This window comes from Podarcis gaigeae, assembly GCF_964106915.1.
Source record: "Podarcis gaigeae genome assembly, chromosome: 7".
Classification (NCBI taxonomy): domain Eukaryota; kingdom Metazoa; phylum Chordata; class Lepidosauria; order Squamata; family Lacertidae; genus Podarcis; species Podarcis gaigeae.
Window position 1 is genome coordinate 49,638,007 of NC_139683.1, and position 24,757 is coordinate 49,662,763.

The window sequence follows — 24,757 nt, forward strand, 5'->3', positions numbered from 1 at the left end:
TGCCGGCTGCCGCCCGCAAGCCTTGCGCTCCCGGGGGGAGATCCCCCGGGTGCGCAAGGCTTGCCGACACCAGCGCGGAGCACAGGGCGGCCTCCGAAGGGTGCCCCGTGCTCCGTGCTGCCGGCTGCCGCCCGCAAGCCTTGCGCTCACGGGGGGGGGGATCCCCCGGGTGCGCAAGGCTTGCCGACACCAGCGCGGAGCACGGGGCGGCCTCCGAAGGGTGCCCCGTGCTGCCGCCCGCGAGCCTTCGGCTCCCGGGGGAGATCCCCGAGTGCGCAAGGCTAGCGGACACCTGCGCGAAGCACTGGGCGTCCTCCGGAGGGCGCCCCGTGCTCCGCGCTGCAGGCTGCCGCCCGCAAGCCTTGCGCGCCCGGGGGAACTCCCTCCGGGCGTGCAAGGCTTGCTGATAACTTCCTGGAGCCTGGAGAGCAAGAGACGTCGGTGCGCACCGACGCCTCTCGCTCTCCAGGCTTCAGCGAAAGCCTGCATTCGCCCCATAAGACGCACACACATTTCCCCTTCATTTTTGGAGGGGAAAAACTGCGTCTTATAGGGCGAAAAATACGGTATTTGAAATAAAACAGGAATTATTGAGGAAGCTTGCCGGCTCCTCTGTATAATACTATGTGTTCCAGTATTTCACCATTAATTTGTGTCCCAGCTGAAGGAGCTTTATAGCTGCTTACACCTCTAGTATTTTCAGCAAACTGTTGGCACACCAGCTTGTACAAGTGCTATAGCGTCACTGTTTGCTTTTTTACAAAGAAGCTGGTACCCAAGCAATGTTGTCAATCAGCCATGACAGCAAAATACATATGCTACATAATGAAAAAAAAATGACAGCTCTACTGATGACTGTTACTCAGCAGATATGCAGCAATGAACTGTATTAGTCTTTATACTGCCAACACAATAATTTAAGCATAGTAAAATAAAAAATTAAAAAAAGTTTCTCTGCCTAAAAAGATGAGACAGGACTGAATTAGCCACGGCATAGCAAGCAACTATGGGAAAAAATCACTTGGATGCACTTTAATGCACTCACTTTTTTACTCCATCAATACAACAATCTCTCAGCTTTCAAAACAAAAACAGAATCAACCTAAAAAGGCAATACATAGACAGATATGAAATCATAGCTGTTGCTGAGCTTGCCCATTTTGTCCTTGTCCTTAAAAGAAAGTGCATTGCAGGGACAACTAATATGTGAAAAGGTTCCCGGTAGGTAGGAAAGAAATCCCTGCCCTGGCATGGCTGATCAGGGCTTACATTTACACTAGGGCTCTTCCCCACTCAGCCTGCAGCAACTGGTTTCAATACCCAGATTCAGTCAGGGAACAACTGAAGAAAGAAAGAGCTTCTGATTATGTTCATCATATAGCTTGTGTTCAACATAACAACATGGTAGGTGAGTACAATGTAAGGTTAGAATGCATCCTTACACACTGAATGTACGTGTGGAGGGAGTTGCCTGAATATCCTGAAAGGTGTATGCCACTGGCAGATTTAAAAAATAGGAAACTTTTTTCTGACCAATCTTTCTTCCTATGTTTACAAGATGTTTGTGTGTAGACATTCAGTTACAACTGCCACTCAGATGTGCAAAGAAAAAGCCTCGTTTTAGTGAATAAAAGAAATTATAAGACTCTAAAAGACAATCTAAATCCTTGTTCTTATTGCAGAACGTTATCACATACTCTGTTTGCAGTGGTTCCTGGCACTTCATTCATTTTTCATGGCTGCTTGTTAATATATATTTGTTCCTTTGAGAGCTTGCAAAAAGTGATGCACTTAGTTGTAAACACTAAACAACATTTGGATTATTTAATTTTAAATACAACTAAATGGTATTATTTAGCATTCTACCTTACCAGGGTGTGTTACTATAGCTGAAATACAAAAATCATGATAGTTGTGTCAACTTTTGGGGGGTGGGGGTGGGGGGAAGAATCAGACAATCTGTCTGAAATGAAGTAATAAAGCTTTTATGTAACTGCTGCCCCAGAAATCAAAGTGTTTCTGTGATAAACCAAGGCACCTCTAAAAAGCAGAGACCTATCAAGAAAAATTATAAAGTGATGCGTGTTGGCACAAAAAAATATCAATTTCACATATCCACTTATGGGGTCTGTATGGACTAGGAAGGAGAGCTTGGGCCAGGGGTCAGCAACCTAAGGCCCATGGGCCAGAAGCAGCCCGCAGAGGTCGTTTGACCGGCCCCCAAGCTGCCCCCGAACTGAGCAGCCCGCTCGCGTGCTGCGCTAAACCAGTGTGGCAAGGGGACTCACTTCTGCAGCACCAAAAATCACACCTGCGCAGACACAGACGCCGAAAATTGCACACGCAATCGAGCCCACGGAGGGATCTCCACGGGACCAATCTGGCCCAGGCAAGATAAACCTTGCTGACCCCTGGCTTGGACAGCTCAATGGAGATGTTGACTCAGTGTGCAGCAGCTGTGAAAAAGGCAAATTCCATGCCAAGGATCATTAGGAAAGGCATTAAAAATAAAGCTGCTGATATAAGACTGTTATACAAATCTGTGGTACAACCACATTTGGAACACTGTGTATGCTTCTAGTTTCCTCACCTCAAAAAGGAGGTGATTTAAGCAAACTAAATTTTAATCAGGGTAGACCCACTGAAATTAATGGACCTAAATTAGCAATGTCCACTAATTTCTGAGTAAGACTAAGTTTTGATACAAAGCTTGAATATGAATCATACAGTTTTTATCTATCTAGATTTATTAAACAATAAAAAGATCACTTGGTTTCCATATTCAAACACTCTAAAATAAAATTATAGAGATATCAAATTTCTGTGTTATAGATCTGTTTTTTTATATTCATATACAATATGAAACACAATGTTTGCTAAAGGAATATAAAGTTACATAAAGAAGATAATTTTCCACTCCTAAGTTAGTTATAGGAAAATAACTTCTGCATTAACATAAAAATGTCATTACTACAGAAAAACTAGATTGGTTAAATAAAATGTTGTCAAAAACAAGCAAACTTCCTGAAAAATATGGAAAGCTTATTAATGCATAAACATGTCTCTGTTTAGCTCACAACACAAATAGCTGTTAACACCCTATTAAGAAGTGAAAAAAATGTCTTCAGCCTTTGCCAACTAAGGGCAAAATCCAAAAGGACTTTGGGGGAAACTTCCACAGACATCCAAGTCCCTCTGAGGCTATCACAGGCTTCTTAGGCCGCCAAAAATGATTCTCCTGGGGCAGACAAGAAGCAACTGCAGTTTGAAGACTTCAGGAAGGGGAAGCTTCTTGGGATCACAGACTGCATAGGGTACTTGTCAGATATTGCCAAGAACTGGACTCCAACATACTGCTCACTACAACACCAGAATACCAGGTTTGGGTCAACACTCATGACCAGCAAGTCAACAAACTGTGACATTTGTGAAATGAGATGGTTTGAAAATTAACAAGCCCAAGGTAACAAAATTGCTGCAACTTTTTAATATTGAGTATAATGGCATGAATTATACTCCTGCCAACCTAGCAGTTCGAAAGCACATCAAAGTGCAAGTAGATAAATAGGTACCGCTCCAGCGGGAAGGTAAACGGCATTTCCGTTCGCTGCTCTGGTTCGCCAGAAGCGGCTTAGTCATGTTGGCCACATGACCCGGAAGCTGTACGCCGGCTCCCTCGGCCAGTAAAGTGAGAGTCGGTCACAACTGGACCTAATGGTCAGGGGTCCCTTTACCTTTACAATGGCATGAATGTAATTTTGTTACCAACCCCCCCCCCCAAAAAAAAAGTACCTGTGGTTTTGAATAAAAGAGAAGTTGTTTCAAATCTCACCAGCATTATACCATTCATATGTGAATGGGCAAAGGCAATGTCTCTCTATATATATTCTATTACCAAAATGTCTCTGAAAGCTAGCAAACTGACCAAATAATGTTACATGGCAAGAGACTTAAGAAAAGCTCTAACTAATCACTAGCAAGACTAAGGATGCGAGTCTATGCACACTTACATCAGAGTAAATCCCTCTGAACTTAGTAGAATCTACTTCTTGATAAAACATGCATGGGATCAGGCAGCAATGAAAGCAATTTTTCCCCCTGAAGTGCAATACAACAAACTAAGCAGATATATTTAACTACAGCCCAAACTGGAGTTTACTTTTGTACTCCCCTGATACTCTAAACACATACCTACACTAAGAGGCATCCTGTGGAACTCTGCCTATACAATCATAACCAAGTGTGGCTTCCCTGAATGCTCTCTTGAAATATGTGTGGAAGCTGCAGCTACAACGGTACCTATGTTACAAACGTCCTCTTCAGTCTGGTCTTAAAAATCAGTATTTCACACAAACCCAATAACATTATACTGCTAATGAAACAAATCAATGCAAGCCTTCCTTGGAAGTGTGCAGCTCAGAGACTGGCAGTGGCTCTTGAGTGTTTCAGACAGGGGTCTCTCCCGTTCTTTCCTGGTGATGTTGGAAATTGAACCTGGGACCTTCTGCATGTAAAGCAGAAGCTCTACTGCTGTACAGTATAGGACTGCTCTCTTAGAAGTTCTTGGGGGGACCGTATGCCCCCTGCATTATTTTTCACCGTTTTCTTCAAACACAGCATTGCAAATGGCCTTTGAGTTGCAGTGTTCTTTGTAGGACATAGCAGCTTTACTTTTTTAAAAACCAAAAAACTTCAACGCTTGAATAAGTGCCGGAAATTGGTTTTACTTATTTAAAGTAAGTCTACAGGTAATGCAGATATGAACAAAAGGAATTTCCCACCCTAGGCCCCTCTGTCGATAACGTGTGACTTTCCAATAACTTTTGTACAATCTTTTTTCACAATCTTCCTGCATTCCTAATCAGCAATTCTTCCAGAGGAATCTGACAGGACATGTACATGCTGCTGTATCTCTGGGAGACTATTTTAAGAGACTAATAGCCAAATCAGTTGGGTTATTTATTTTACTTTTGGAAGCTATTTCCAAGCACAAAATATGCACAGTGTGAACATAAATGGTGCATGCTTCTATACATACACTGATGCTTTCTCTGGGAAGATGAACATGTAGGAGGCCACCACATGTTGCACTTTGCTGGAAAACCCTGTAATTTATAAACACTCCTCCACTTCTGAACTATGCTGTTTCCATGTATTTGGTACCTGACCATTAGTTCCTGCAAATGCAGAAGAAACCTTTCAGCTATGCGCATCATGATTTTTGCAAGAAAGTACTCTGCAGAACTAGGAGGGTGGGGAGAAACTATACATGGCAGTCACATTTCAAAGCCATCTCTATCTTTTTTTGGTCTTTAATTAAGGCAAATTGTTTCAGCAGCCTGCCATCTCAGTCATCTGTTTTGTGAATCCTAACATCTAATTAAATGTTTGCTGAAATTGAGCTCCCCCCCTTTTTTTCTTTTAAAAAAGAATTTAGTGGCCAGCTAACTCATGGGGGGGAGGGCGTGTTTCATAAAGACCTTGACTTCCACACACATTATTTATTTTGTATCAATGTCAATAGTAGATGTCTATGCCAACTATTCAGAAAATCATCCGTTTTATTTATTTAAGCTCAGACTATCCATAATGGTAGCGTAAGACTGCCAAGATGGTAGATAGAGATTAAGTTGTGTTGATGAGATTTCTTTGTCATCAGTGTTTTGCTTTTGTTCTGTTTATTTTATTTAGCAAGATTTACATACCACTTAATCAAAATAAATCTCCAAGTGGTTTACATAAAATAGTATAAAATATTCATCTTTTTTTAAAAAAAGCAGACTTTTTAAAAAGCAGACATAATAAAATGGATCAAAATAGAGATAAAATCAACAGTTTTAAGAACAAATATACACGGCAAAATTACATGTCCGGGTAGGCTTGCCTAAAGAAAAAAGCTTTTACTGACATCAAAAACAGTTAAATGAAGGTGCCTGCCTAATATTAAGATGTTCATGTCTAGGTTAAGCCTATCCAGAAGAAAACTTAGTCATTGGTTTCTACTTGCCCAAGAGTGGGAAATCTAATTTCATGAAAGTTGAATGAACTGCCCCTGAACTTCCAAACTGGTAACTTTATTTAGAGATTGGTCTCGGAAAGCTCCTGTCAGAATAAACCAGCCAGTTTCTACAATGTCATAGCACTCATGTATTTTCCCTAGCAAACCCTGCAGTAAGTGAAAACAATTGCTGAAAGGGGCCCTTTTCCCTGCCTTTATCTCTCAGAGGTGCTTTATACACTAATAATTTCAATGACCAATAGAGGGAATTTTATTTTTGTAACCATCTTAATAAGCCATGATAGTGTCATCATCCAATTATATCTTGGTTTGTTTGTTTTTTTAAAAAAAAACAAATATGCATTCAACTTTTTGATAAGCCCCAATCCAATGCAATCATTATATATCCAGGACAGATTTACTACATGCATTTGTTTCTTCCTATATGCTAAGCAAACAGATCAGCCATCCACCCAAAATGCAGTTGCAGTGACAGTTAATGTGATAAATGCGGTGACACAAGCAAGGTTACAAAACAGTTACATTATGTTAACTCCCACCCATAAGCATTTACTTACTACTTAAACAAAGGACATGACTTGGTCAGTCAACCCACACAAAGGTCACATAAATTAAACCTTTAAAACCTGTTTATTTTGTGCTGCCTGTCACAGTCAGCTGAAGCCTCCCTGAAAGGCTCTCCTGCGCTATCATGCTATGCTTCCCACCCCAAAAAGTTTGCTGAGACTGTCATTTTATGCCATTGTGAAACTGGGCACTGTGTCTTCTGATCAAGTAGTAGAGAGAGAGAGAGGCTCGAATGGAAGCATCATTACATATCTTTAGGCACCAGGTGAAAACATTCCTCTTTATCCAGGCTTTTGACCGTTAAATAACCCATGGCTTGTTAAATGTGGGGGAATATGATTATTTGATTATTTTATATTTATGGTGTATTGTTATGCTGTGCGTTACGGGTTTTTTAATTTAATTTTTTATTTTAAACAAAGATAAAACTATATACAGTCAGAGAATCACCTCCAAATACTCCGCATAGCTTTGGTCAAAGTGTATATGCTCAAATCAGCACAATCTTATCAAACACAAAATGGTGCATAATAACCTCCATCATTTGGATTGTTGTCCACAACTAAAGTATCAGCAGCACTTCTGGTCTGCAGGATTTATAAACTGAATGAGGGAAGGAAGGAAGGAAGGAAGGAAGGAAGGAAGGAAGGAAGGAAGGAAAGTCTCATTGCTCAAGAAGATTTTGTGCTTGCACTTACTCCACTTAGCACAATGTTTAATTCAACCCAATGTAATTGTTGCACTGATATGCGATTAACATCGGTTAGCATCATAGTCATGCCAAATAATCAGTGAGATGGAGAAAGTGGGCAGCATCCTGTATGAGTGCTGAACAGAAAAAGGGGAAAGGCAAGCCAGCTAGAGAATCTCTTCCTATGAGGACCACAACCAGTGGCAAGAACTTTAACAGCTCCTACTGTCCTGCTAAATATTGAGCTATTTCAGTTTTTTACTTTGCCAGCTGGGCCATTTTATGACACATGCAATATGATAAAAAATTGGATCATGCAAGGAACAGTGAGTAGTAGGTAATTAAGTTGTTTCCCTCCAACAATGAGGACTAACTGCAACTTTGCTGACTCAAACAAAGCTCAATTCGTAGTTTCCTGGCACAGTGAGACAGTTGCTTTTAAAAGAGTGGAACCCATACTGTCATTGTAACAATTCTCCAAAGGAATCATGTGGGATGGGCAGATCATAGGAAGAATGTCTTGTGACCCAAAGAAGGATGTTGTGATGTGGTTGCTTCCCAGTGATGATCTGTCTGATCCACATAATTTTGTTCAAGTGAGATTTTTATTGCTTTTCTTAAGGTAACTTTGGGTGTTTTAATTACCTTCAAGATGATTTCTTTTCTTTAGTTTCCAATTTTCTTAATTGTTTAAATATTAATAATAACTTTTTTAAAGTTATAGTGATCAAGAATAGTGATCAAGTTGGATATGTAGAAAGGCAGAATATAAATTATTCTAATGCATAAATGCATTTATAAATAAATATATAAATCCAGCACCTTCTAAACTCCCAAACTAAGGACTGGTAGTTTAGTTAGGTCCATGCCTTTTGGGGAAAAGTTTTTAATCTGACCTCCAAAATCACTAAACAATCTATCCCTCCTAATTTGGCACTTGCCTTATTATTAGATCGGACCCCAAATTCTGCCCTTAAATTAAAATTAATTTCCTTAAATTAAAAAAATTAATTTCCTTCCTGTTCACAGCAGCTAGATTAGTTATTGCCTAATGATGGAAGGAAAGTTCTAAAATACCAATAGAGGCTTGGGTTAATAACATCTGGAGTGTTGCTCTATCAGAATGCCTTACATACCACTGGAGACTAATCAAAGGCATCTCCAAAAAAGATACCTTTGACACGATCTGGACTCCCTTTTTCTCTTTTATTAAAGAAGAACAGGGTATTTTAATGCCACCATCATCACAGAGGTGTCTATGGAGAGGATAAAAGGTAAAGGGACCCCTGACCATTAGGTCCAGTTGTGGCCTACTCTGGGGTTGCGACGTTCATCTCGCTTTATTGGTCGAGGGAGCTGGCGTACAGCTTCCAGGTTATGTAGCCAGCATGACTAAGCCACCTCTGGCGAACCAGAGCAGCGCATGGAAACGCCGTTTACCTTCCCGCTGGAGCGGTACCTATTTATCTACTTGCACTTTGACGTGCTTTTGAACTGCTAGGTTGGCAGGAGCAGGGACCAAGCAACAGGAGCTCACCCCGTCACGGGGATTCGAACCGCCGACCTTCTGATCAGCAAGTCCTAGGCTCTGTGGTTTAACCCACAGCGCCACCTACGTCCCAGATGGAGAGGATATGCTGATTGAAAATACATTATATTGTAACTTGAATAAATGATTTGTAGTTGTTTTTGGTTTTTTAAAAAAGCAACAGCAGAGACCCTATACCTGATTTTTATTTCAATCCAGGATACTGCATTGTTCTCCAATAGTTTGTGCAGCACTGACTCATTTGAATGCATATCCAAATCAGACCTGCAATTCCTGCAGGTTTGTGTAACACCATTTCTTCACATAAATCTCCTTTGTTGGACTGAGTTATAAAGTGTGAGGACTGAAAAGGATTTCCTCCTCTTTGCCTAACCCTAACAATTTGGACCAACACACATGAACACTTTTTTTGCAGTATTGCTGTTCCTTGCTTTTATACTAGGCTTGCACTGCATGCCCCAATCTTTCTATGTGAACCACACACATGCTGGTAGTAGTGATAGTAGTGGTAATGATGGATCCTTCAGTACTAATTCAGTAGCCTTTTACCCACCTTCCTTCCCCACTTCATTTTTAACTTCAGAGGTAAGATAGTATGAATCTCCACAAACACCCCACCCTCTCAGCAAAGTAATTGCATGGCAGGGGGAGGAGTTGCCCATCCATATACATACAGCCATACCTGCGGATCCAACCTCTCCCTATGCAGGACGATGCAGAGTTCACTCTCTCTATTACCGGTAATTAGAATTAACTGTCTATGCATTCATGTAGGTGATTTTTAAAAAGTGACCTTTCAAGTGCCACCTACTTCCCACATTGTGAGATAAAGAAAAATGTCACAGTATCCTTCACAGCAGTATGTAGCAGGGAATCGCATTATGAACAAAGGCAATATAGCACTGTATTCCTTACAGGGTGGTCCCATGAGCAGCAACTACATTTGTGAAAACTATTAGTACAGTGATACCTTGCAGACAAAAACGGGCTTCAGTGTGGATTGCACCCTCACATATCAAACACTAATTATTAATTTTATCAAATGGCAAAGCGCAACAGGGCTGCCATTAACAACAACAAAAAGAAGAAGCCCCAAAACCTTGCCATTTCAATTTCTCAGGAACTTCAAACGAAATATTTGAAAGAAATTGAGAAGAAGAGGACGGGAGAAACTACCTTCAGATTATTCAAAAGCTTTAGTCAGTGATAGACTTATTTGGTAGTCTGCATGCAGCCTACCTTGTTTCTCTAACAGCAGCTTCAAAATCATGCAACTGTCTGAAAGTGCTTCAACTTTTAAACAAACACATATTGTTCTATCTATTAAACGAAAGCAAATTTTAATTTATATTTATAAAATAGACAGAAGAGGCCTTCAAAGTGCCTTATGTGCAATATAAGCAGTTTACAAACAGTATTGTAAGTCACCAGCTATGGTTAAAAGTGTATTGCTCTCTAGAGACGGATTGCTTATGCACTTTAATCCATAGACCAGACTACCTCTCACATGTGGTCTCCGAGAAAGCAGGCAGGATGGGTTTAAGTCATGAATTATTCATCTGCTCTCATCAGGACAAAAGGTACATTGAAGTACATATCAGTGTGGGAGGTGTAAGAAATTCTAGTTGTAAATGTCAAAGAGAAGGATACGGAAGGCATAAAAGAGGATGTCAAAAGTGAGCATGTCAGCAGATGCACTTACATGCATCTAGAAAATCAATTGGCAACATTGCACAAAGGCAGAAGGCTGACAGAAGAGCAGTGTAAAACAGCAAAAGCTCACAGACCTTCATAATTGGCTTCCGCATATCATCAATACATCATGGCCCTAAAAACCAAACACTCAAGGGCTAAAAGCCACAAGAGATGTAATCCATCCTACTCCTTTGCTAGCACCTCTTTCACATACAGCATAGCCTGCTCCTTTTCTTTTCAGAACTCATACTTTCCTTCCCACACCTCCACCTCAGCTAAGCAGGATGGGGCTAGAAATACTGTTTTACAATTGTAGAAAGTGAAACTATAGCTCAGCCCCATGAGATCTGGTCTCTGGGGATCTGCAGGATTCTATCTTGTCCCCTGCATTATTCAGCAACTACATGGAACTGTTCCATAGGGGTTTTGGTCTACTGTTGCAGCATTGCCCTAGATTGTGTGTTCCTGCTTGTTGGCCGAATACATGTTTTTAGCAAATTATGATTGTTTTAAGCCTTCGTGTTAAACACGCAAAAGTTGAGGTGGAGTAGGCACCCTCAGAGATACTCCAGGTTAGACCGATATGAGCAGCCCCTCCCTTTACACCAGAAGCGGAGTACCTCAGGCCTGGAGAAATAATGTGGCCTCCAGGCTTCTCTGGCTAGCACTCCAGGCTTCTCTGCACCCTCCCCAAGTGCTTTCAACCAGATGGATTGTGCCCTTGAACTGTAGTAACGCTTCTTTCTTGTCTGGACAGAAGATGAAGGGGGGGTGTCTGTGTGTGTGTGTGTGTGTGTGTGTGTGTGTGTGTGTGTGACTAGAAACCTCTGACTTTTGTATGGCTGGAATATAGCCTGCTGTACAAAGACCAGATTACTTTGCCCACTTTTGCTTCTGACCCCGTCCACTACATAGATGCAGCTGGCAGATGGATGCAGCTGCCTATGCAAAAATAGGGCCTTTGGGCTGAAAAATGTCCCTACCTCTGGCATATCCAGGAATAATGCCTGAAGAGAGCTACAGAAAGTAGTAACACATACACACAAGCCCCTGAGATCATCATGTGGGGCCCTTCTTCATGTCCCCTCCCCCACAAGAGGTCCAGAGGGAGGCAACAGGAGAATGGGATTTTTCTGCAGTGGCTTGTGAAATGCTCTCCCCAGGGAGGTTCAGGTGGCACCTTCATTATTCATCTTTAAGTGCCAGGCAAAAATGTTCAACCAGGCCTTTGACTGATTAACATCCAATACCCTTTCAAAAATGTGTTGGGGGGGGCGAGGGAGGTTTGTGTTTTTTGTTCTCATTTTTATCATGTATTTTGTGTTTTTATCATGTATTTTATGTTGTGAACCGCCAAGATCTACAGATAAATGTCGGTATAAACATATAATAAATAAATAAAAGTAAATCAAATGGGTATAAGAACGGCACATGGTAGTTTTAAATTCTACCATACCTACCTTTCACTTTTCCATAGAAGCTGGCTACTTAAGTAAGCATCAGGTTTTCCACTCATTTATACCAAGCAAAAGAAAAGCGGAAGAAAAAGCAGCAACAGAAGTATCAATTGTCCGACTGCATCTCTGCTCATTTAGTTTTAACCAAAACATGTGGAGAGATTGCCTCCACTTAACATGATAGCATTTCTGGCATTAAGCCTGAATACAAACACAATAGCTTTATCACCTACCAATTTGCTTGCTATTGTTAGGTAATTGGACAGTATGGTAAGAGACAGCAACTGATGACTGATCTATGAGGCTGGTTTCACACATGCAAATTATTGATATATGACACCAAACATCTGCACTCAGGTGTACAAATGCAAGCCACTTCAGTTAAAAATTGGTAACAATATTGCTGCTTCAATGCAGGGGAGCCAACTTGAATAAAATATTGTGGGAGCCCATGTAAGCCCCACCCCACCCCACATAATTGATCACATGATTCTGCACACATAAACACCATTTGAATGGCAATGCTCATCAACTTTGGGGGTACCAGCCCCCTCAAATATTTTATTGGGGAAGGCAAAGCCCCCTTGGCCCTAGGAGCTGGCTCCTATGCTTCAAGGGAACATGAATCTTCTAAAGATTATGACAATCTTTTTTAAAAATATTTTTTTTATAATCAAGGATCAGAGGAATAATAAATGATACAAATAAATAGACCAAGTCTTTTCATGTCATTTGTTGCTATGAGCTGTGTTAATCCTCTCATGAAGTTAAGATGGAAGGGGAAGCCCCAACAATATTTAATTCCTGCTACTTGCAGTTTAATTGTACAAGCACATAGATTGGGTGGGGGGACGTGTTTGTTTCAAAACCCAGATCACCATAACAGGGCTGTTTTTATATGTTATGGATATTAGGATCCTCAGTTTGTTCCACATTTCCTCCTTCCCCCAATAGGCAAAGCAGACAATTATATTATTGGGGCTGAGGGGAAAAGATCCCTCCCTCAGTTCGGGTCCAAGTACTCTGTATGCCCATTCAAAATCATCAGCAGAGATTATCAGGTCTGTAAAACAGTGATTTAAGCCATGAGGCAATAAATTGCACAGGAACATTCTATTCCACTCCCTCCAAAAAAAGAAAAGAAAACGTAAATTATTTCTCCTATTTTGATTTTCTGCATCTTCAAACTTGTTGTGTATATCTAAATTTTCTTTTTTGTAATTTTTGCTCTTTTTGTCATAGATACGGCATACTTCTTTTGTTGCTGTAGTTGTTTATGTTAAAGAGTCAAGCCTCATGTTTCATTGGAAGCATTAGTTATTTCCAAAGTTTGTTTTTTTCCCAAGCTCCTTTATGGATTCTTGTGCTACAAATACTTTTCTTAAGATATTGTTACCATTTTCTTTCTCCAACAAGAAAGGACCTTTTTTGAGAACGGTGCCATCTAGGCTGTGGCCTGAATTAAGTGTCCATTTTGAAGTGAGCCTTCTATTACCAGGCAGGAAGAACTGAGTGAAGTCTTTTATTTCCAACTTTTCTGAATCCTTTTGTGTTCCTGTCTCCTTTCTTCAAGGTTTTGGGGTTGTTTATTTAGACATTAAGGGCTTTTGCTCCAAGCTGTTTTTCTGGGTGTTGGAGAAGAGCTTAGAATTTAAGTGGCCACCTTCTTTCCTTCATGACCACTCTAATAATTGTGGCAATTAAATATTTTCACTAAATGAATAATACACAAGTGTGAGCAATAAGCTTTGAAGTCACTCCAACAAATGCAGCATTATGTGCCCAATCTGTTATCTATCCATCGAAGAAGTGATTCATACAGTAATCACTTCTAATAAGTCTGATAACAGATTTCTTGCTTCACTACAGTATTTGGAACAGTTATTCAAATTCAAGAGAATGGGCAGGTAAACAGAGCAGGAAAACTCAGGTAGTGACCAGAGCTTCATTTCCATGAACACAAATGAGAACAAATAGCTTCATCTCATTTCAGTGGCATTTATACTATTACGGACATCTAAAACACAAAACTTACTTCTAGTTCGGACTTGCTATCTCACATTTTGTCAATAATGTGGCAATGTTGTGTTTTAATTGTTATCACCTGTCCTGGGACCTTAGGGTGAAGGGTGGTAAATAAATAATCATAATAATGATATCAAGAATAATGCATGCCTTCAGCCTCTTATCAAAAGGGGAGTTCAGTTAGGTAAACATTTTTAAATAGCAAATGAGTTTCATGTCTATTTCCTCTTAAAAATGGCTTGGAACAAAATACAGTAATGCCTTTTACAGCTATTAGAAGAAAAGCCCAAGAGTGAGTTTTAGAGTATTAATGAAAAAGCTACTTCTCTGAACATCTGGGGGCATTTAACCTTCCTCTCTCTGCTCTCACCTGCCATTTTTCCCATTCCTAATATAACTCGCCCTACGTAATGATAGTTGAGTTAATGTTTCTCAGCCTATTCTCCATATAGAATTACCTTCCCATGGTCCTTAAAGAACATGTATCCTCCCCTTGCAGATCATCCCACAACCCTTATTAGCCCCCATCATTTCCTCCCAAAGCACAGATCAAATTAACAACTTCTTCCATTCCTTGGCTCACACCCAAAACATATTCTACATTGTGCCTTCTTAACTATTACACAAAATATGTTTTATTGCCTCACAAAGCCTGGGAAGTTCCCACATTCAATTAAATGCAGGATCTCCCAGTTCTGTCACTGAGTCGTCTCCATGGTCATATGGACAGCACAAACCCACTCCACATCCCCATATGCCATTACATCCAGGGAGAAAATGCTCTCTGAACAGTACTCCGTTCAACAGCTTGGCAATCTATATTCAGAATACTCTAGCAGCTCAATGAGCTTCCTCAAGCATAGTATGCTCCAGGGCGCACCTGGGATGACTGTCATCCCTGCTCTTTTTAATATCTCACTTGGTGGTATGTTTTACAAATCTGACGGGCAGCAGCTTTCCAGAGTTTCACAGAGGGGTCACTCCAAGCCCAACCTGGAGATGTGAGGGTGTAAGTTACCCAGAACCTTCGAGATGGCTGAGATTTGGTTTCTACCCACCCCTGGTTTTTATGCTTTCAGAAAAGCCATCTTGGCTGCCAGTCCGAGACTGTGAGACTTTTGGGAAAGTCTCACAGTAGTTTTCCTGCTACCTCTCCCTTTCCTGCCTGTGTCAGATCCGCATGGATAAACAGGGAAAAGAAATGTGGTGGGAAAACTTGAGAGTCTCAACAGCAACAACCAAAAGCAATATTAATGGGCTTTTTTAAGTGTAAAAAAACCGGATGTGTCGGGAAGAAGAACCAAGCCATGCCCACCTCATCTTAACGGAAAGTGAAACTCAAGCTCAAAATTCACAGAAATTTCACCTTCCCTGAAACTTATTGAAGAATGGCCCTTTACAGAGGGGACAAATGGCCTCGTGAAAACAGCAGAAAAGTTCTGTTTATCATTAGTTTTAGCTGTTATATAGCAACTAATTAGTATGCATTCCTTGTTTGGGAAGTATATGCATTAAACCAAGAAAATTTAATTTACATTGTTCTCTCATTGGGGGGCAGCTTCAAATTAATCTATCCTGGATAAGAATAGACATGACAGGTCAATAGTCAAGTAAAGCATATTAAAACACTGATTTAAATCCCATACTAAGTGCAGGATTCAATGCTAATTGCTAGTCAATAATGAACAGTCTCACTGTCTAGTCCACATTCAAAGAAAATGACACCTAACCAAATTAGCTAATATCCTAGATCAGGCTTCCTCAAACGCAGCCCTCCAGATGTTTTGAGACTACAGTTCCCATCATCCCTGACCACTGGTCCTGCTAGCTAGAGATCATGGGAGTTGTAGGCCAAAAACATCTGGAGGGCCGAGGTTGTGGAAGCCTGTCCTAGATGCTCATTCAGACCCATCATATGAAACAGCTCTTACAGCAAGACATCACTGCTGTGGAATGCAGATAGGTGGGTTACATATTAGAACAAAAAGATTAGGATGTCAGAAAGAAGACTAATTAAGACTTTCCCAAAAGGATGAATTGAATGTACAAAAAAGGGATTAAAAAGAAATCTTCACCTCCATGATGAGAAGTGTTGCTGGTCTTATCAAATTGTTTTACTTCCCTCAAAATTGCTTGGATACTCCTCTGATAAAGAAACTTAGTAGTCACTCCAAACTTTAGGTAAAACTTAGCTCCCATGACTTAATAACTACCACTGCATATTGAAGTTATTAATGAGATCCAAATGTGTAGAGGCAATCCAGTGCTAATGAGAGGCAGATAATGATACCAACAAAACAGCTTGAGCAGGTGCAGACAATGTCATCAGGTCAACCCAGCCCCAAAGAGGAACTGGAAAGAGAGCACACCTGTGCATACCACCCACTCAATGCACTCCTCCCACCTCCAACATTCCTGTATATCCACATAGGGAAGACACACCCAAAAAGGGCCTTTATCCACAACATTTTAAAACACATAGCCTGGAAATCAGTGACTCAGCTGAGGGCTATCTTCAGCACTATAGTAAGATCAGGTGTACAGTAATCCCATGAATTTTTTTTTCTCTTTTCAGCAACACTCCTTTTGCTCCTTAATTTCTCAAGTGTTTTGCCTGAGCAGGAACCTCCAAAATTGCCACAAAATTTGACAGCAACTCTAATATTAAATATATTTAATGAAAGACCAAATGTTCATCAAATCAAGTACTAAGCTATACTCCCTCCTAAACAACCAAAGAAAATTCAAACCCTCTGTCCTGGAAGAAAAAAAAGCAAGCTATTTTATAAGGCAACTGTCAATTAAATAAACCATTAACAAAAACTTGAACTAATAAATCATTGATCTGCTCCACAGCATATCTTCAGCAGCTAGGACCCAGGGCCGAGGCTTTTGTCCATAAATCAGTCTCTACTTTTATGTTTGTCCATGCCTCCTGCAGCTTCCTTTCAGGCTCTCGGTAAAACAAAGAGCTTCATTTTCTAGGGGTGGGGGAGGATGGCAGTACCCAAAACATGGGACCAGGCAGTGCGCACACTTTAACAGGCCAATTCCAAATCATATGCCACATGTTACCTGCTTTTATTCTTGTACAGCAAGTCTTAAAGCCTATCAGTTTCCATTACAACAGTGGGACTAAACTGGCGCCAATCCAAAGAGTTTGGCTTTAACTGGGTTGTACATTGGACTGCCATCAACTTGGAGTTTGCCTTCACAAGCTGAGAATTGTTTACAGTCCCACTGCATAAACAAAAATTGCAGTTTAAATCTCTTGGATACATACATTATTCCGCAGAGTAGCCAGCTGCCTCTCATTACCAATTTCTATATAGAAATGGGGCCCATCCCCATCGCATTCGGATAAAATCCAAATGTGCAATATCACGTGAAAAGGAATTACACACACAAAGAAAGAGCAATTAGGATCAGAAGGGTCCTTAAGAGAACTTATTTACAGGCTCACAAGGAGCCAGTTTATGCAGAACAGCTTTGCCACTGTACATCTCTAGAGAGGCTGATCTGAGCTTGCTTTCTTGCATTCATTCCAATGAGACATAAGCATCTCCAACTTCTATGCCCTCCAGAGCAACTAACAAAGGCAGGTTGTGTTAATGTTAACTACTATTGTGATCAGATAATCACAAGAAAATGCACAAATGTATCACAACATAGCTCAAATGATGGACCTGGCAAGCTACTTACCTGGAAGCAGTTGTTGCTCATGTCCAGATAAATGGGCTACTGCAAGACTGAGATAACTGGAAGGAAACAGAGCTAGGAAATAATGCTTTAAACGTATTGTGTGAATGTGGTCTCTTTCACTGGGAGATAACTGTCAGAAGACTATGGAACCACATCAGCTACCCTAACTTCAAAAGTGGTCATGTGTGTTTACATAAAGTTCACATTTCACACCTGAAAGGTAGATAGGGGAAATTGAAATATTATGCATTTTGGAGTTGACAGAGCTGAGATGTAAAAGATTGCCTGGCTGAGAAATCAGAACGGACGTGAAAACAATTGGTGCGTCTCATACAGAAATGGAAAAGGCAAAAGGGATCAAATGGAGGAATGTGTCTATGTAGATGTTACCAATCATTCTACTATAAAGGAAGCACATGCAAGACAAAGTGCCTTTTGAAGATGAATGATTTCTTCAGGAGTACTTCAGACAATGGCATTTCCCAGATAACAAATGAATAAAACAACAATTACAATTAAGTCCAAGCCTAATAGCAAGCAGCTTTGGGCAGCCTCCAAGGTTTATGTATGAGTTATGGGGAATCCTGGAGACTTGATTTGGAAAGTACTTGGGGAGAATAAAAGCTCTGAAACCTGGGCAACAGCCTTGACAACCTCATCCAGCTGCTTCAGCTGCTGAAAGCCTGTAATATTTGGGATGGTTTCCACAAGTGAACAGAAATAATTAGGAAGGCGTTTTAATGAGATCCAGATCATCAGGATTTGCAATCCCTGGTCAGAGGAAGGCAAGGTTGTACTTCCTATTTCAGGCACAGGAAACATGGCTCTTGTGGTGGGAGCTCCACCTCAAGGGTGCATTTCGCCAAGTCACTCCTGAGAAGTGTTTGGCTCAAATAAAATGACTCTCCATGCTTGCGCCATGAAACTATGCTGCCAAACTAGAGTCAGAACCACCCTCCTTAATATTATAATCACCTTGTACAGGGTTCTAAATTACGCAATATTCAGATGCTAACCTCTCCAGATGGCAATTCACACAATCTGTAAAAAAAAAGATGATGATTGGCAGTTCAGGACACTGGTGTTAAGTTGCAAATGAGTCCAGATGATAATAACAGCAGGCATATCACAGTAGTTTTTAGCCTGTTAATGAATACAGTTGATTATTTAACTAGAAAAACAAATTCCTGCATTAATAGTATCTATTCATCTACACTTGTCCTGAAGACACTGGGAGCACTATTTTCTAAAGGAGAGGATTGAAAGCTTATCAGCACAGCACATACACTCTGGCCCCCACCCCTCTGCGCCACAGAGATACAAAAGCAAATGTTTAAAAGCAGCAAAAAACAACAACAAACACCACCCCAAAACTTTCATGATTCTAATCATGCCTTGACCAAGCTACAGGGTTATGGGATGCTACGGTTTTGCGGGCAGCTTGACCTCAAGTTTGTGATCCTGCTTATGGAAACCACAAGATTTTGGGGCACTGGAATGAGGGATAAAATGTTTGTTTTTTCCTTCTATTAAAGATGCGGCATTTAGCTGGTGTTAGTATCATCCACTGAAGAATATTTGCCTATTCACTCAACTACTGTGAAATTCAGTGAGGGCACAGAATTTTTCATGCTCTCTTCCTATGTGTCAAAACAAAATCTTTTAGAAAGGTGAAGAAGCATCTGAGGTTATCCAGAAAGTTAGAAGAAGTTACTCAGCATAGATGCATCACTATGCAGATTTCCCAACCAACAGGGAAATCAGTGGCACCACCTAATTATGTGGGCAATGTGTTTGAGACACCAATACTTTGAAACAGAACAGAGTATCTAAACTGGATTTATAATTACAGAGTGCCAGGTGAATGGAATGTGCTCCCACAGACTTTAAGTCACAGGCATTACCAAGTCCATGAATGCCTTGACCCATAAATGGTAAATAAGGAACCAAGAATGAGCTACCAAATTAAGCTTAATCTGTAACATATCAGTGCTCCATGTGTTAATCTCCATCTGAATGTTTAGACTCGTCGTGATCTTAAATCCTGGACACCATTCTTAATGCTTTTTCTGCATTGTACTAACAGGCCACAATAATCCTGGTGGTATTTCAATTTTAGTCAAAGTTCATTCACCAGCTGTTATTTGATTCATTCTCTTGCATGCAGTATATCTGTGCTGTAATATATGAAGTGTGATCCTAAACTCAACTCACTGAGTACAATGGGTCTTACTCCATAGTAAGCGTGCTAAGGACTTCAACCTAAAAGATGAACATTTATTCATTCCGATTCCTGTTTTGTCAATAAGGTGGACGTAGATTAATATTAGTCATACAAGGGAACTAGAACCAACTTTTCCTCTGCCTGAAACATAACCAACTTGCTTTTTGTTTTGTTTTTTAAACTAGATTTTGTTTTCAGGTAAGAAAACCCCAAACATATGTAAAATATGCTTTTCATGTAAAGGCCATTTTTTAAGGTGTGGCCTTAAAACAGAACTATGATCTTTGGGAATCAATGGTGCATGCATATTTCCCAGTAAATGCAAAAATGTATTTTTTCACTTCTTAATATGCAACTGTGCTTTAGGCTGTAGGAGAGCATGCCAGCAAATTAGATTAATTCTGTACAGGTTTAGGCTGCAGCCTTATACACCTGGGAATGTCCCATTATACTGAATGGGACTTACTCCTGAGTAGACGTGTGTAGGATTGTATTAAACTGAACAGATCTTTTCACCCAGTGCTGCCCTGCAAACTATTTAAATACTAATGCTACAATTCTTTACACACTAACCTAGGAGTAAATCCAACTTAACTCAAGGGGACTTACTTCTGAGTAGACATGGAAAGGGTTACACTACAAATCAGTTTTGAAAGTGCGTAAATTTCTATTTAATTTGACATACGTGGGGTGAAATGGTTCTTTCAGATCAGGTGGAGTAAAAATGAAAAGTTTGAAGAGGAGAGGCAAAGTCCACAGTATTAAAATAAGGCTATTCTTAAATAATATGTATGGGGTAAATGATACAGTATTCATTCCTGTAGAACAAAAGGTGCCTCAGTTTTAGAGAAAAAATATCCAAGATATTTATTACATTCAAGAAAGAGACTTTAAGACTACCTACTTCCAGAATAACGGTCTTACATTGCCCGCATCCCACTATCACCCCCTCTGTCCCAGCAAGAAAAACTCCGCATACCAGTGACTAGACAGATGGGAAGTAGTAGTCTGAAGATCAATCCACACACCACTTCTGTTGCCATCGCTGGGAGATGGGACCACTGCGAGTCTTGGCGAAACAAAGGAGACCAGGATCACTTGCAATGTCACCAGGCGCCAGCTCCTGTCTTTGAGGTCCGCCCTTGTCCGGGGCTGCAGCGAACGAGCATTCTCTCTGCGCGTCCTGCAGGCTTCTTCTCAAGAGCCCTTCGACATCTCCGGAGAAGCCCGTCCAAAAAGCAAGAAAAAGCCCAACAACTCCGCAGCGCGGCTAGCAAGATCCGCTTCTTAAGGCTTCCAACTCAAGGCGCACCGTTTCTCTTGCAGAGGAAAGTCTTTAGTTTGTTCACTTGAGAACCATTTTGCTCCAGCCCTCATCGGGGCGGGCGGGGGGTGGGGGTGGGGAGGGGGGTTATCGCCTTGAGCGCTGCCTTAGATTAGCTCAAACGGAGCCGTCTCTGTCGCGCATGGCTGCGCCTGTCCCGGAACCCTCACAGTTCACGCGCGAGATTCCCAGACATAACAAGAGCCGCCCCGTCGGGGACCAGCCGAACTTCGGGCGCTCCGAGCGAGGCGCCACCAAACTGTCCCGAGCGTCTAGGCAGGAGGCATCGCGGGAGCGTCGGAAGCTGACCAGAGGCCAGCTCTCCCTTGCGCGCTCGCTCGGTCTCAGGCGAGAAAAGCGCGTCTTCCCAGCCGCGAAGCTCCCGTCCAGCCGCCACAGCCCGGGGCTTTGCCTACATATCTCCACCTCAATGAAACTTGGCGTGACCCAGCCCCCTCGGCGGGGCGGGCCAGACGGGGCGGGATGGAGCGGCCCCGAACCAATCGCGGAAAAGACGGCGAGGGAGGCCGGAGTTTCAGGCGGCTGAGGAGGCGGCAAGCCCGCCTTCTCCAGCAGCTCCGCCTTCGCCCAGAAGGCTCGCAGGAGATTCCCTGACGGGACTAATCACGAGCCAGGTGTTGTCCGGAGAGAGCGGCTTGCTCCCGGTCAGGAGAGTGGGCGTTTTGTCTACTCGTCGTCGCCCGCGCATTCCTCCGCGAAGAGACAGGAGCCCGCGAGTGGGCTGAGGCTGCGAATTGCGCGCGCTTTCTCTCCTCGTGGAGTGTAGCTGGCGCCCTGCCGCGTTGCCTCTGGCCCGCGCTTCCGTCCTCGCAGCTGGAGAGGGCAGGTGCGCAGGTGGCCAGGCGTCAGCCCCTCCTGCGGGGCACGGCCGGCTCATTTTGTGCCCGGCTGGTTCAGCAATGTGGATTGGGCGCAGAGAGCCCAGGCTTCCCCATTGCGCCGCCTGGAGGGCAACCAAATGCACAGAGGTGAAGGCTGTTTCTGCCTGCACTTTCTCTTGTGGGGGTGGCGATTAGGTCCACATCTCCCTCTTCTGCTTGCACTCAGGGAGACTGCAGGAGCCCCCGGAGCTTACCCTGTTGGATGGATAGCCCCCGTTCTAGTATGGTAGGAAGGGTTAAGCAAGTGACAGTTGCTGTTTTGTTTATAAAAGTGTGTGTTTTATTGGTTAAAGTACCATCAAAACTTTACATTAAAGAGTGAACAACAACACATCAACAACCCCAGGCATCTTGTGGTTCATTGGGCACAGAACAGGGCGGTTAGAGAGAGCACAGGGCAAGTTTTAAGAGCGGCCACATCTACTTCTGATCACTCACTCCAGGGACACTGGGGATGGAACCTGCAACATTTTACAGTGGTATCTCAGGTTACATACGCTTCAGGTTACAGACTCCGCTAACCCAGAAATAGTACCTCAGGTTAAAAACTTTGCTTCAGAATGAGAACAGAAATTGTGCTCCGGCGGCGTGGCGGCAGCAGGAGGCCCCATTAGCTAAAGTGGTGCTTCAGGTTAAGAACAGTTTCAGGTTAAAAACTGACCTCCGGAACGAATTAAGTACTTAACCTGAGGTACCACTGTACATGCAAAGCATGTGCGCTACCACTGAACTGCTCACTCACCCTGTTCTGAGGCGAAATAGGGAGGACTGGGCCCAGCAGGGCAGTCCAGACTGAGTGCACAAGAATTTATGTCAGCTCTAATACTAACTTCCTCCCTCTTTCTTTGAGTGGCACAGTTGAAGGGGTTGGGCTCAGTCTCTTCTGCTGCACCACCCACAAAAAGGAAGTACAGATGCACATGAGACGTTAAGGCAGCCGTTCCTTGGATGAGCAACAGACTCTGCTCCAACTAGGCAGCTTGCTTACCTGGGTGCAGCATAATCCTTAGCACTGCACCTACCAAGGTGAGATAGCAGCAGGTAAATAAATGCAAGCAACAACTTTTGTTTCTTGCCTACTTCTGTGAGATGGTGAGACTTGTACCACTGAGTGGGCGACAGCATTGTCGTTGCTGAGCACGATACAGGTGGCATGATAAACAGGTCTCCACTCACCCAAAAGAACCCAGACCTCTCAGAGCCTGCTGTATCTCTAGTCAGTGTCAAAGAGACTTTCCTGAGACACCAGAACAGTGGTAGCCAATGTGGTAACCTGTTCCCAATGCTGGACTACAACTCCCATCACTGACTGTTGGCCATGACTGGGTCTGACGAGAGCTGAGGTCCAGCAAGATCTGAAAGACACCACATTGGTACTAGACCATCAGCAGTTGTGATCTCTAGGTACAATAAATCCAATCTAGAATTGATAAAAGGGCTGGTAGAAGAAAGATGAGAGAAAGGAGGTCATATATATCAATATATCACCCAGCCCTACCTACAAGCTTTCTTTCTTTAAAAAAGTAATTTGAAAAAGTATGATGCATTTTGTTTAGGTGTGTGTGAGCATGAAGTCAATCCCTTATTTTAACGATAAAATGTAAAGACAGAACAGGATAAATTCACTTTCACTTTTCCTTATCCATGATTTTACTTGGTGTGACTTTGTAGTTAACACTTATTGTGGTTGATTTTACAGCAAGCCACCCTTAAAGAATAGTTTACGCAACTGATTTGTTGAAACAAACCATAATGTTAACCATAGCTTAACTGGTTTGGACAGTTCAGGAAGCTGCAGTTAATTAAAAGCAGAAGTAAATATCACTTGACCAGGGAAGGGAGGAGAAGCATACAAGCCCATGAGAAGGCTAGACCTGTTCACACAATGATGTGGTCCTCCAGATCATGTGAATTCCAACTTCCATCATTCTAGGCCAGCATTTGGTCAGGGCTGATGTGAGTTATAGTTCAGCAACATCTAGAGGGTTACAGGTTTTTCCAGCCTAACACAGAGCTAGACCATGGTTTTGTAGAATGCCTGAACATGCCAAATGCATTTCATGGGTCGATTCTGTCACATTCCTCAGAAAATACAAAGTAAGGCTAACATGTTCACTAGTGTTCTTCAAGGCTAACATGTTGATCAACAAAAATGTGTGTGTGTGCTAATTTCACATCCACTTATATACCATCTAGCTAAAACCCCAATTGCTGGGGAGCTTGAGCAAGCAGAGAGGATGGAAGTCAAGGAGGAAAATGTAGGACTGAAAAGACCAGAAGATAAAAAATACAGCTCAAGGTACAGGCTGTCCAGTAGCTAGCTTTTTCTCACTTTTATATTGCAGTCCTTTGTACACATACCTGGGAATAAGTTTAATTTAATATAGTGGGATTTACTCCCAAGTAAATGTACCTAGGATTGCACAGTTGAATAGTGGTCTATAGAAATGCATTGTAAAATAGATTTTTAAAGTGAGTGTTGCTATTATATGTAATATGTGCTTAGTTTTAAAAACTATTTAGATATTATTTTTCTTTTCTTTTTTTATAAAGTATGAAGAATTCACATGCCTGGCTGGCCAAAACTGAAATATACATTGTC

At 41.9% G+C, this 24,757-nt stretch overlaps 1 protein-coding gene across 2 annotated transcripts in view; it reads right to left on the reverse strand.

Moving 5' to 3' along the window:
* Positions 1–22,090, reverse strand: part of PIEZO2 (piezo type mechanosensitive ion channel component 2) — a 211,957-nt gene extending 189,867 nt beyond the window's left edge. For both annotated transcript variants that reach the window (XM_083746718.1, XM_083746717.1), the window contains exon 1: positions 20,909–22,090. In XM_083746718.1, the coding sequence (XP_083602844.1) occupies positions 20,909–20,972 (64 nt within the window). In that variant the 5' untranslated portion in view covers positions 20,973–22,090. The remainder of the gene's footprint in view (positions 1–20,908) is intronic.
* Positions 22,091–24,757: the final 2,667 nt, after the last annotated feature.